This window comes from Mytilus galloprovincialis, chromosome 11 (genome assembly GCF_965363235.1).
Source record: "Mytilus galloprovincialis chromosome 11, xbMytGall1.hap1.1, whole genome shotgun sequence".
Classification (NCBI taxonomy): Eukaryota; Metazoa; Mollusca; class Bivalvia; order Mytilida; family Mytilidae; genus Mytilus; species Mytilus galloprovincialis.
The window spans coordinates 71,751,990-71,764,818 of record NC_134848.1 but is presented as its reverse complement, the minus strand read 5'-3'; the positions used below and the strand labels follow the sequence as shown (position 1 = coordinate 71,764,818).

At 31.2% G+C, this 12,829-nt stretch overlaps 1 protein-coding gene across 2 annotated transcripts in view; it reads right to left on the bottom strand.

Moving 5' to 3' along the window:
• The window catches only part of LOC143052751 (voltage-gated inwardly rectifying potassium channel KCNH7-like), a 178,468-nt gene that overhangs the window by 78,254 nt on the left and 87,385 nt on the right, over positions 1-12,829 (bottom strand). The window contains exon 1 of one of the 2 annotated variants that reach the window (XM_076225858.1): positions 8,194-8,329. The exons of the other annotated variant lie outside the window; for it this stretch is intronic. Coding sequence (XP_076081973.1) covers positions 8,194-8,247 — 54 coding nt within the window. The 5' untranslated portion in view covers positions 8,248-8,329. Of the gene's footprint in view, positions 1-8,193; positions 8,330-12,829 lie in introns of those variants that run through there. 2 annotated transcript variants of the gene reach the window in all.

Here is a 12,829-nt window from a genome sequence, read left to right as displayed (position 1 = left end):
AATTAAGGATTTTCTTATCCCAGGCATAGATTAACTTAGCCGTATTTGGCACAACTTTTTGGAATTTTGGATCCTCAATGCTCTTCAACTTTGTACTTGTTTGGCTTTATAAATATTTTGATATGAGCGTCACTGATGAGTCTTATGTAGACGAAACGCGCGTCTGGCGTACTAAATTATAATCCTGGTACCTATTGAACGTTTAAATAGGACGAGTATAGCAAATGGCTAATCCTATCTAAAATAATCTTTTCCCAGTGTAATTCAAATTTTTAGTTTCTATTGGAAATCCACTATCCAACAATGGATGAGTCGTATACTAGTATGCTTGTTAAATTTGAAAAGTTGTAGTACATGTAGTTTTGTCATTGAAGAAAATAGTTCAAGAGTGCATAATTAAGTCATAATGAATTTAGACATCTATTTGAGCCCAATCGAGACCATTAAAAGGACAACACACAGCACAATCATGCTAGAACCACTTCCGGGTGCGGGATTTTCTCGCTGCGTTGAAGACGCATTGTTGGTTCGGCTGATATCTGCTCTTTGGTTGGGTTGTTTCTCTTAGAAATATTCCCCATTTCCATTTCAATTTTATTACAACTAATTGTCCTCTGTACCAGAAAACATCTAGGCTCTTGGTTTTAAAACTAAGTACAAAATGTTATTTTAGATTGTCCTTTATATGCAGATTTACGTGTAAGTTTATTTTATGAAGTTAAAAGAAGTAATGGTGATTTTAATATTTTATTTAATGATGAGAAGTGTATATACCTTTTTAAAAGTACTGATTGTTTTGATATGGTTGCCATGACCTGCTTTAATATTTTTAGTAGAAGAAATAGTTTTTTATATGCTTAATTGATAATTATGTTTTTACAGACCTGAAATATTTTTTAGACATGATAAATGTAGTTATATAGTTTTACATAATAGAAATGTTTTATAGACATGATAAATATATAGTTATAATTTATATTGATTTCTATAGTCTCTCATAATTCTTTATAGAATGGCACTTGTATTTTGATTTATAAAATTACTGTTTTATTCAATGTATATTATGATGATTGTATTATATGTATTACAAGTGGTGAGACTCTAATAACATATTGAATCTGAATCTGTTTGCTCAAAACACAAAATCAAGTATTTTAATTGGTTGATTTCTTAGTCTGATAATGACACAGTTTTATGACCGCAAGGCCTGATACCATGGTCAATTAAAGCTTTGGAATGTAGGATACATTTAAATGTTCTAGGATGCTGTTTGAACTATTGCATATAATCCATTACAAAGCCAGCATGCTCCAGAAGCTTTTACATGTTAACTGTTCATAGAATTTATATTAGTCAGCAGGATGTACTTAATTTGAATAAAGTTATTTTTATTTAGTAAAAATCAAAATAAAAAAAAAGAATTCTCAGTGAGAACCAAAAAACCATGATATCAAACGGAAAACATGAAAATGTACTTAACGAAACTTATTGAATTAAACCAGTATATATTATAAATTAAAATATGCATGCCATTCTTATGAAGAGAAAAAGAAAACACCTCCACATTCTGTCAGTACATGAACCTGTCCGACGACTGGCGTATGTAATTCAGTGATTATCGTTAGTTTGCTGTATATAAGCTTTTTTTCGTTTAGTTGTCGTACATGTAGGCAACTGCAGAATATATATATATATATATATACGATTGGGTATGTGCTCAATAAAAGCATTATAGAAACTTACAAAGCTAATCAAATCTTTGTTGTTCCAATGCTATTGTATTACAGTATGTAGATTAAACTAGGTCCCAGGGGTAAGCATTAAAGTGATAAGCCTTAATTGAATATATATATTTAATGAAATTATTCTTTATTTTCATTGGATGAGAGATATAACGGGTGTTTCATTAACGTGGTCAATATACTACTCCGTTCATAAAAAAATACATATAAATTAAGCTACAAAAACTCATTATTGCTTTGTTTTTATTCAACGATATTATCAAGAGGAAAACACATTTTTAACCCAAAGTGTTTCTTTGGTTCTTTTAACTTGACTCTCTACTTTAAAAGATCCCGTCAGTATGATATTGTTATATATTATATTCACTATGAGTTATTTCTATAATGAATTAGAAAATACGTTGAACCACAAACGTCAAAATTATTCAATCGCGTAGTGGAATGAACTATTTGTGGATTCTTATAAATTCTATATAACTTTTGGACTATTTTAAATAACGGTCTATATCTGAAATTAATCCTTACATACTTTTGATTTTTTTACCCTGTATGCCTATTTTTCCCATGTGAAATTTTAAAATTGTTTGTATATATATACATTGAACGACAAATATATGTGACGTAACTATTTGATGACATCAGACACGAGAATCAATGAATTTGTTTGTAGATAGATGTTTTTGTGTTCTGTTGAATTGTACCTTTTAAAATTGTTACACGATGATGACTGATGTACCCAAATTTTGACTATTTTATTTATTACCTGTTTAGTTCACGCAATATTGTAAATATAACGGAATTTGATAAGACTGTCATTAAAGGGAGAGTTTTAGCGCTATAAAACCAGGTTTAATCCATCTTTTTCTACATTTGAAAATGCCTGTATCAAGTCAGGAATATGCCAGTTCTTGTCCATTCGTTTTTTATGTGTTTTGTCATTTGTTTTTGCCATGTAATTATGGACTTTCCGATTGGATTTTCCTCATTTCTACATATTGGAAAAATAAGAAATCTCAGATTGGCCATAATTGTATACAATGTTTTGGGAGTAAACGCTACTTTAGGTTAAACAGAAAACCAGATGTAAACCAGATACCCACACAGCTAGGATAATAGATTGTTATTATGCTGTAACATGTTGTATGAAATGTAAAACCACACAAGTCACTGTGAGACAAAACTATTGTTCCAGACGAAATGCACGAAATGCTGTGTTTAAGAAGTTTTATGTATGAACAATAATCCAACTTACTTGGAAAAACAAACCAGTAAGTTTCATTTCCCATATATTTGTAACCGAAAAAGCAATATGAGTCATAAAACTAGAAAAAATAAAACAAAACAAAATTCTTTCAGTTAAGAAATCACTTTAAATTGAGGAATGTATCTTCGTCGTTCAAAGTAGTTATCAAAGGTACCAGGATTATAATTTAGTACGCCAGACGCGCGTTTCGTCTACATGACACTCATCACTCTGATCCCTATTAATGGTAAAACACATCACCATCTCAACCAATCAGCATTGAGAACATACACTGGGTATGAAAGTTCAGCCATACATATACAAAACATATTGCTTCGTGTAAACTAGAACATAATTTCGACGCATTAATCTTTCGCAGAAGACAAATATATTTGGACGATTTTGAGCTATAAATTATCTCGTCCGTGAATTTGTATCAACATTTTAGAGTAGATTTGTTGTAGAGGGTGTTTCATATCAAGAACACTAGACTTTGCCAGGAATGTCTTGTTTCACTAAAATATTTTAATTGTAGGTTGAAAATTGACATATAAAAGGTTGAAACTTGCTCAAATCAGAACATACATAGTTCTCATGTAGATAATATTATGATAAAAAATTTAGAGAGCAGTTCGTGATTAAAAATGAAAGTATGCGTGCTTTTCTTATATATAAAGGAAGAAGGAAAACTCCGCCATATCATGTGAAAAGTCTGCCCAAAGTCAGGTGCCTGTAATTCAGTAGTTGTCTTTGGTCAGGTGCCTGTATTTCAAAAGCTGACTTTCGTAAGGTGCCTGTAATGCAGTAGCTCTCTTTTGTTGGTGTATATCATAACTGTTTTACGTTTATTGGTAGTGCGCAGCTGCAAGAGGTATACATGATTGATTATGGCACACTCGAAAAAATTATCGCCAATTACAAAGCTAATAAAATCTTTGTTTTTTCAATGCTATTGTATTACGGTACGTAGAGTGAAATAGATCCCAGGAGAAAGTATCAAAGCGATTAGCCTTAATTGAATATATATATTTAATGATATTATTCTTTATTTTCATTGGAAGAACGATATAACATATGTTTCAATAATGTGGTCAATATAATACTCCGTTCATAAAAACTGAAAATACATCTTAAAATATAAAAACTCATTATGGCTTTCTTTTTATTCGACGATATAATCAAGAGAAAAACACATTTTTACACGGAAGACCTTTTAATTCATGTCGAATTTACATATGGGAAAAATTAGAAATCTCAGATTGGCCATAATTGTATACTTTGTTTTGGAAGTAAACACTACTTTAGGTTAAACAGTAAACCAGATGTAAACCAGATACCCATGCAGCTAAGATGATAGATTGTTATTATGCTATTACAAGTTATATGCAATGTAAATTCATACAAATCACTGTGAGACAAAACAATTGTTCCAGACAAAATGCACGAATAAAAAAAAATAGTATGAACAATAAACGAACTGACTTGAAAAAAACAGACGAATAAATCTAATTACCCATAAATTTGTAACCGAAAAATAAAAGCAATTTAAGTCATACAACCAGAAAAAATAAAACAAAAACAAAATTTGTTCAATTAGAAATCACATTAAATTAAAGAATGTATCTTCGTCGTGCAAAGCTCTGATGCCTTTTTATGGTAAAAACCATCTCAACCAATCAGCATTGAGAACATAAACTGTGTATGAAAGAACTGTCGTACATATACAAAACATAGTGCTTTGGGTAAACTAGAACATAATTTTAAACGTTTTAATCTTTCGCAGAATACAAAATATATTTGGACATTTTGAATTGAAATTATCTCGTTCGTGAATTTGTATCAAAACGTTATAGAGGATGTTTACTATCAATAACACTAGACTTTGACAGTAATGTTTCACTTTAAGACTTTACTCATAGGTTGAAAATTGACACTTGCCCAAATCAGAACATACATAGTTTTCATGAAGATACAATTATTGTAAAAAATTTGAAAGCAGTTCGTGATTAAAATAAGAATATGCGTGCTTTTCTTATAAAGGAAAAAGGAAATCTGCGCAATATTATGTAAAAGCCTGTCCAAAGTCAGTTGCCTGTAATTCAAAAGGTGACTTTTAATTTATTAGCTGTCTTTTGTAGGTGTATTTGTCGTGTGCAATTGCAAGAAGTATACAATTATTGAGCATCCACACAATAGAAACATAATCGCCAATTACAAGCTAATCAAATCTTTGATTTTCAATGCTATTGTAAACAGTATGTTGAGTGAAAAGGGTCCCAGGAGAAAGCATAAAAGCAATAAGGCTTAATTGAATATATATATTTGATGATATTATTCTTTATTTTCATTGGATGAAAGATATAACGTGTGTTTCAATAACGTGGTCAATATAATACTCCGTTCATAAAAAAATAAAATACATATGAATCTATAAAAATTCTTTATTGCCTTGTTTTTATTCAACGATAATATAAAGAGAAAAACACATCTTTAATACAAAAGGACCTTTCATATATGCTGCAATTGACTTATGGGAAAAATAAAATACTTTTGGAAATCTCAGATTGGCCATAGTTGAATACAATGTTTTGGGATAAACACTACTTAGGTTAAACAGAAAACCAGATGTAAACCAGATACCCACACAGCTTAGATAATAGATTGTTATTATGCTGTAACATGTTGTATGAAATGTAAAACCACACAAGTCACTGTGAGACAAAACTATTGTTTCAGACAAAATGCATGAAATTCTGTGTTTAAGAAGTTTTAAGTATGAACAATAATCCAACTGACTTGGAAAAACAAACCAATAAGTTTCAGAACTCGTAGATTTGTAACAGACAAAGTCATATGAGATGTACAACAAGTACAAAAACTAGAACTAAACAAAATTCTTTCGGTTTAGAAATCACTTCAAATTAATGAATGTATTTTTGTCGTATATACCTCTGATCCCTTTTTATGGTAAAACACATAACCAATTCAACCAATCAGCATTAGGAACACAAACTGTGTAATAATAGGTAAACAAAGCCGTGCACGGACAACACATAGTGATGCTTTTGATATAACTAGAAAATAATTTGATTAACACATGAATCTTTTGCTAAATAAGAAAATATATTTCGTCCGTTTTGAGTAAAAATTATCTCGTTCGTGAATTTGTATAATTGAAATTTTATGGTAGATTTGTTAAAGAGAATGGTTATTGCATACTTTCAAAAAACTAAACTATGTTATTAAGGTGACTTTAGGAATGTCTTGTTCCACCAACAGACTTTAAACGAAGCTTGTAAATTGGCTTATAAAAGTTGCTGCTTGTTTAATTTATACTTTACTTAGTTTTCATGAAGATATACTAATAAGTTGAAACATTTAGAGACCTGTGTTATTGAAAAAAAGCTGATTATCTGGGGGTCTTGAATTCGTCAAAGTATGATACCTTTAGTCCTTTTGGGTTTGTTCTGAATTAACAAAACTGTTGGTACGATTATTAGAAAACAAAATGCAAATCAACAGATGTGGTACTGTTTAATGCTATAAGGAATAAATAACTTTATTCAAATACACTGAACATACAAAATGATGAAAATGTATGATTGATTTACTTGTCTTTGATCAGTTAACAACCCCTTTCGTTTATCATAAATTTGGTATTTTAGCCTTTAGAAATATCTATTTGACATCCTATTCCAATAGCAAAGCAGAACAAAAAAGAAAAGGAGAATATGCTATGATTTCGAATATTTTGATTGTGAACATTGTAAGGAAATAAAAAAGAAAAAACAGTTAAAGTGAGCTTGTTCAAATGCTTACTTTAGTAAATATTATAAAAATGTCCCCTGCATCCCCCAAAAAGTGATAAATATTGGAAAAAAGTCATAATTTATAATTTCAGAATTTATATCGTACTTCAACATTCACGTGTACCACTCATAAACAAAATAAAAGACAAGCCTAATCTTCCATCCAAAAACATGAGAGACAAAGGAAAATGACGTTACAATGCAACATACTAAGTGAGATATGGCCTCGATTCCTGAAACTCTATATAGAAAGAGACAAAAAGTCTTGTTTCCTAATGTAATTAGCCACCAAATTCATCAATAATACAGACACATAACATTAATGGTACTCACACCTAATTTGTATTGACGAAATAAACAATAGCATATATTGATGATTTTAATTAATATGTTCATTGTCGGTTTACTGGGTAAATATGAATTCATTTACTTGTAATTAATTTTGGCTTTGAAAAGATATATATCAATAATTTTTATTAACTTTGATCAGATCAACAAATAGAGTTATATGTATTGAGGTTTTCAATAATAACGACGAGTACTTTCTAATTCCTGGAAGTACCATAAATTCTCAAAGAAAAAGTTTTAAAATTTCGTTTATTTACCAGATACAGTCGAGATATGTCTGGTAAACGGGGACTATACAGCGATAGCGGTATCTGACTGAATCCATATCAGAATATCTTTTCGCATTTCCAAAACCGTTATCTTTTCTATGCCGGAATCATTTGACACCCATGCATGTGGTAAACGAAAAGAAAGCACTGTTTCTAATTTAAATCGAAAGGGTAGAATACGTTGAACATTTATATTTCATATTGAAACTATTAGGTTTTGAGAATAATATCAATGAGAGGTATTTAAAAATGTCAATATATGTATCTGATCAAGATAAACATAATGTTCGTTTTGCTGTGTGTCTCCAAGTTAAAATGAAGGGCCCTTCTTTAAGTGTGCCTTGAAATAGTTCCTAGTCGAATTATAGAACATATCATATAGGAGAAGGTATCATGATCATACACAAAAACATTATTTTAATGGGTAATGCATCTGTTTGGTTGTTCTCTGTATTAATGAGAGAAAATATGCCTGTATACATAATCTAAAAATGTATAAAACAAAGAAGAAAGAACCTTTCGTTTTACTTTACGAAATTAACTAAAAATGAATCTTTGGAAACAAGCGTTTTGGTTTCATGGGTCGTCCTTCGGTTATGTCATTATATATACCTATCTATCTATCTATCTTCTTTTGATACCAGACTATATATATTCAGGTTTTGTACCTATGTGTTCTACATCTTATTTGTATTTTTATATATCAGTTTTACCTGAATAAACCTTTTTATCATTAATTACATGTATTTATTAAAATAAAAATTAACTACAGATCAACATACCTGAGGAGGCAATGAGTTTATTGCTGTTTTCCTTAATACTTCCCACTTACTCATTGTCTCAACTGTTAATAAACTGTCATAAGAAATATATATCCATTTTGATTAATAATAAATCTCCATGCACAACCTCCTTTTTGTTATTTTTATAGTGACCTCAAAATACAAAAAAAAAATCTTCTTTTACGAAAACTTTTTTGTTATATTTATATTGACCTCACAATACAGCAACTCTTCTTTGACGATCACTTTAATGTTTTATTTATAGCGACCTCACAATAAAAAAAATGTCCGTGCACGATCCCTTTTATGTTATTTTCATAAAGTCCTCCATCAACACTTTCGACTAACTATTTCGTAGTACCATTTACAGCGAGCAACCATATAATTACATTGACAAACTCGTGTTATCAATTGTATAGTGTCAGCCATCAATCGTCAGGAATGGTTCTCAGATATTGAACATTGTTGATGAATAGCCACTGTGAGAGAAATCTAGATATGCAGTCATTAGTCTTTGATTTGAAGGTTTTACGTCACTCAAATATGTATATATACATTCAGATTTAAATAAAGCATGTGCTATTTACACGTCAACACGTTAAAGAGTTAGGCTAGGTATATATACGTTCAGATTTAAATTAAACGTGTGCGATTTACACGTCAACACGTTAAAGAGTTAGGCTAGGTATATATACATTTACATTAAAATAAAGCATATAATGATGCAGAAAGTAAAATCACAAAAATACTAGAATCCGAGGAAAATTCAAAACGGAAGTCCTTAATATAATGGTAAAATCAAAAGCTCAAACACATTTACACGTCAACACGTTATCGAGTTAGGCTATGTGTATATTCAGATCTAAATAAAGCATTTGTAATTTACACATCAACACGTTAAAGAGTTATACTAGGTATAAATACATTTAGGTTTGAATAAAGTATATGCAATTTATACTTCAACACATTAAAGAACTAATCTATGTCAACAAGTTAAAAAGTTGGGCGGAGTGCATTGATTTAACAAGAGTTAAAATTGTAGTTTATTGTTCGTGTTTTAAAAAATCACTAAAAAAGAGTGATCGACAAAAAGTTACGTTTTTCATTTCCGGTGAAGACACATCTGAAAGCCAAATCAAACACTACAACGTAAGAAAAATATCGTTATATTATTTTAGATAGTTTTTAAATATTGGCTATTTTCCTTTGTATTCTATTTGAAACGAATAAAATCGCTCCCTGTTTATTGCTTTTTATAAGCAGTAAAACAGTTGAATGTGGCTTTCCCAAACAAAGAGCCTGCAGTCTATTGGTTCTCTTTGGTTCATGCGTGTCATATTTGTGTTTCACAACATGTTTTTTTTTATAAATTGGACTATATAGTATGATGTTTTCTCATTGTTGCTTATAATTGCTTACATTATTCTTCACTTGAACTTTGCTAGAAAGTTGTCGCATTGACAATCATATCACATTTCCTAATATTTATAACCCATATCCAACTCCTAATGCTTGTATGTCTTTTATTTATACGAAATTCATAGGGGTATGAAAGTTACGATCTTTTCTAAATCTTTCCTTTGCCAACAAAGGTCTCGATGGCGTCAACCTAGGCAATATCCTTCATCATAAATTAGTTCAATCGAAAATACCTCCTTATTTCAAAGACCAGTCTGTACCAATAATTTCTTATACCTATACCAAACCTATTGCAACTAAAATTTTCAATTACAAACGCGTTTTGCAGAATCTCGATATTGACGACTTCAAGTCTAAACCTCCTGATTGCACTTGTGCTAGTTGCCAATTCATATATAATCCTGCTGGCCACGTTATTACCGGTGACCTTAACATTGTTAATAACACTTCTCTACGAAAGGTGTTATCGAAAGGTCCGAAATATCGTGAGCCTAAATCCATCAATTGGAAATACAACTTTAAAATTTTAATGAATTCAGTCGAGGATTATGCCAGGCAATGGGCTAAACGTGAAAAGGAAGACGTAGACACTCTATCCGAATGGATTAAGGCAGTGAGGTCGTTAATACAAATCAGAATTAAGAAACTGAATGGGTCCATCAATGCCCATGCTACGTCAATCTTTAAAGACCCAAATGTTGCTAAACACTTATCCGACCTCCATGATAAATATGTTGTTGTCCCCACGCAGACAAAGCCCCAAATAACATCGTTTTTGTCTGTAAAAGTCACTACATTAATTGCTTGATAAACGAATTAGGTATAGACAATTCACTTGGAAACTCAACATATACCCTCACGACAATTACCAAAGAGGAAATCCTGGATAATCATAGGTCTGTTCTTTGTTCCTTTGGTATTTCAACCAAAGATGAAGAACTGGATCTTCCATCACTGTATTGGATACCTAAACTACATAAGTGTCCTTACAAACAACGGTATATTGCTGGGTCTTCCAAGTGCTCCACGAAACCTCTTTATAAATTATTAACATCTATTTTATCTGCATAAAAGACGGGCTTCAAAGTTATTGTGAAACTGCCTATTCTAGAGGTGGCGTGAATCAGATGAGGATACTTAAAAATACCAAAGATCTTTTAGAGTACATACAATCTAACTCTCTTTCATCTTGTAACAGTATTAAAACATTTGACTTTTCTACTCTTTACACAAGTATTCCACATTCCAAACTAAAAGACAAATTGAAATAGTTGGTATTACTTTGCTTCATAAAAAAGAATGGCCAACGTAGATACAAGTATCTTGTCTTAGGGAGGGAAAAATCATACTTTGTAAATAATCACTCTGATTCAAAAATTTTTTTCTCTGAAACCGATATTATCAAGATGCTTGATTTCTTGATTGACAACATATTTGTAATGTTCGGAAGACGTGTTTTTCAACAGACTGTCGGCATCCCACTGGGAACAAACTGTGCCACTCTACTTGCCGACTTGTTTCTTTATTATTATGAGGCTGACTTCATGCAGGAACTTCTTAGAAAGAAAGATAAGAAGTTAGCAATATCCTTTAACTCTACTTTCCGCTATATAGATGACGTTCTGTCACTAAACAATTCAAAATTTGGTGACTCTGTGGAACGCATCTATCCCATCGAATTGAGATAAAGGATACTACAGATATCATGATTTTCTTGATAGAGGGTTACTGCTCACAAGGAAGCTATTAAACCAAGAGTTCAAAATGGTGAAGTTGAAATCATCCCTTCGTAAAATTTACGGACGCCATCACGCGTTGGTTGACCGTTATGGAATAACCGTTTCACAAATGATATCGGATATGTTCCTTACGTCGTAACTACAACCCCCTTCCCTTTCATGAATGTGACCTACCGAATTAGACTATTAACCGGATTTGTAATCACATACGCAACACGACGGGTGCCACATGTGGAGCAGGATCTGCTTACCCTTACGGAGCACCTGAGATCACCCCTAGTTTTTTGTGGGGTTCTTGTTGTTTATTCTTTAGTTTTCTGTGTTGTGTCATGTGTATTATTGTTTTTCTGTTTGTCTTTATCATTTTTAGCCATGGCGTTGTCAGTTTGTTTTAGATTGATGAGTTTGACTGTCCCTTTGGTATCTTTCGTCCCTCTTTTACATTTGAATTATGACCTAGACAGTTATAACTTGTTATATGCCTTATCTCTTACTATGACAATTTGAGAATATTTTCAAAGCAAACACCCAACTCTAGGTGACTTAGTGGTCAAGTGTGCTGAATAGTAGAACTACTGTGTTACTAGCCAGTCAATCCTGCATGGTGCAGGTGCAGTCGATAAAGTTTGAAAATTGTTAGATCAAAAAAGAAGAAGAAGAAGAATTCTTGGTTTGGATGCTTCTATATGTAAATTATAGTATCTTGAAGTAAACAGAAATCTTTAAATACTGTGTAGTATCATTAGTTTATAGCTGTTTTATTACTGTCCAAATGGAACGTCGATAATCTGACAGAAAATTCTTTTCATAAAATTAATTCAAAATTGTTGACTTCTCAATATTGCGGAAATACATAACCATATATTCGTAGTTTTCTCCGACTTTGTGTGGCATGTTATTATCAGCGTCACGAGATCTGACGGAAGTGCATTAAGATGAATCACAATAGGAGTACAATTAATAACTCTGTCAAGTGAACGTGTTAAAGTTTTCATTAAATTTCGTTGTTAACAAGATTTTATGAATTTCAACATTCATTTAATTTCGGATAATGGGACTTTCTAAAATTTAAACTGGTAATTAAATGATTACGGGCATTCGATTAATGTCTTTTGGTACATAAAATGAAATTTTGTAACGATTTTAACCACTGCCAAGAATAACCGGAGTGTTTCAAATCCCTATTAAATAATTAACGCAGAATTTAATCAATTATTCACAGTAGCATCCAAATTTATTAACGTATTTTATTAATACAAATAAAACAACATTATCCTATTGGTTATTGTTAAAGCAATGCAAATTCAAAAGTGGCGTGTGTACACATGAAGCTTTATGATTTTGGTAAATTCGTTTTTTTTTTTGTTTTTTTGTGTTTTGTCTCACTGTATTGCAAAGAATAATTTATAGAATAAATGAATCAAAAACTAGATTCCTGCTCTAAACATCTTGCGAAATAACATTTCCGAAGTTTTCAA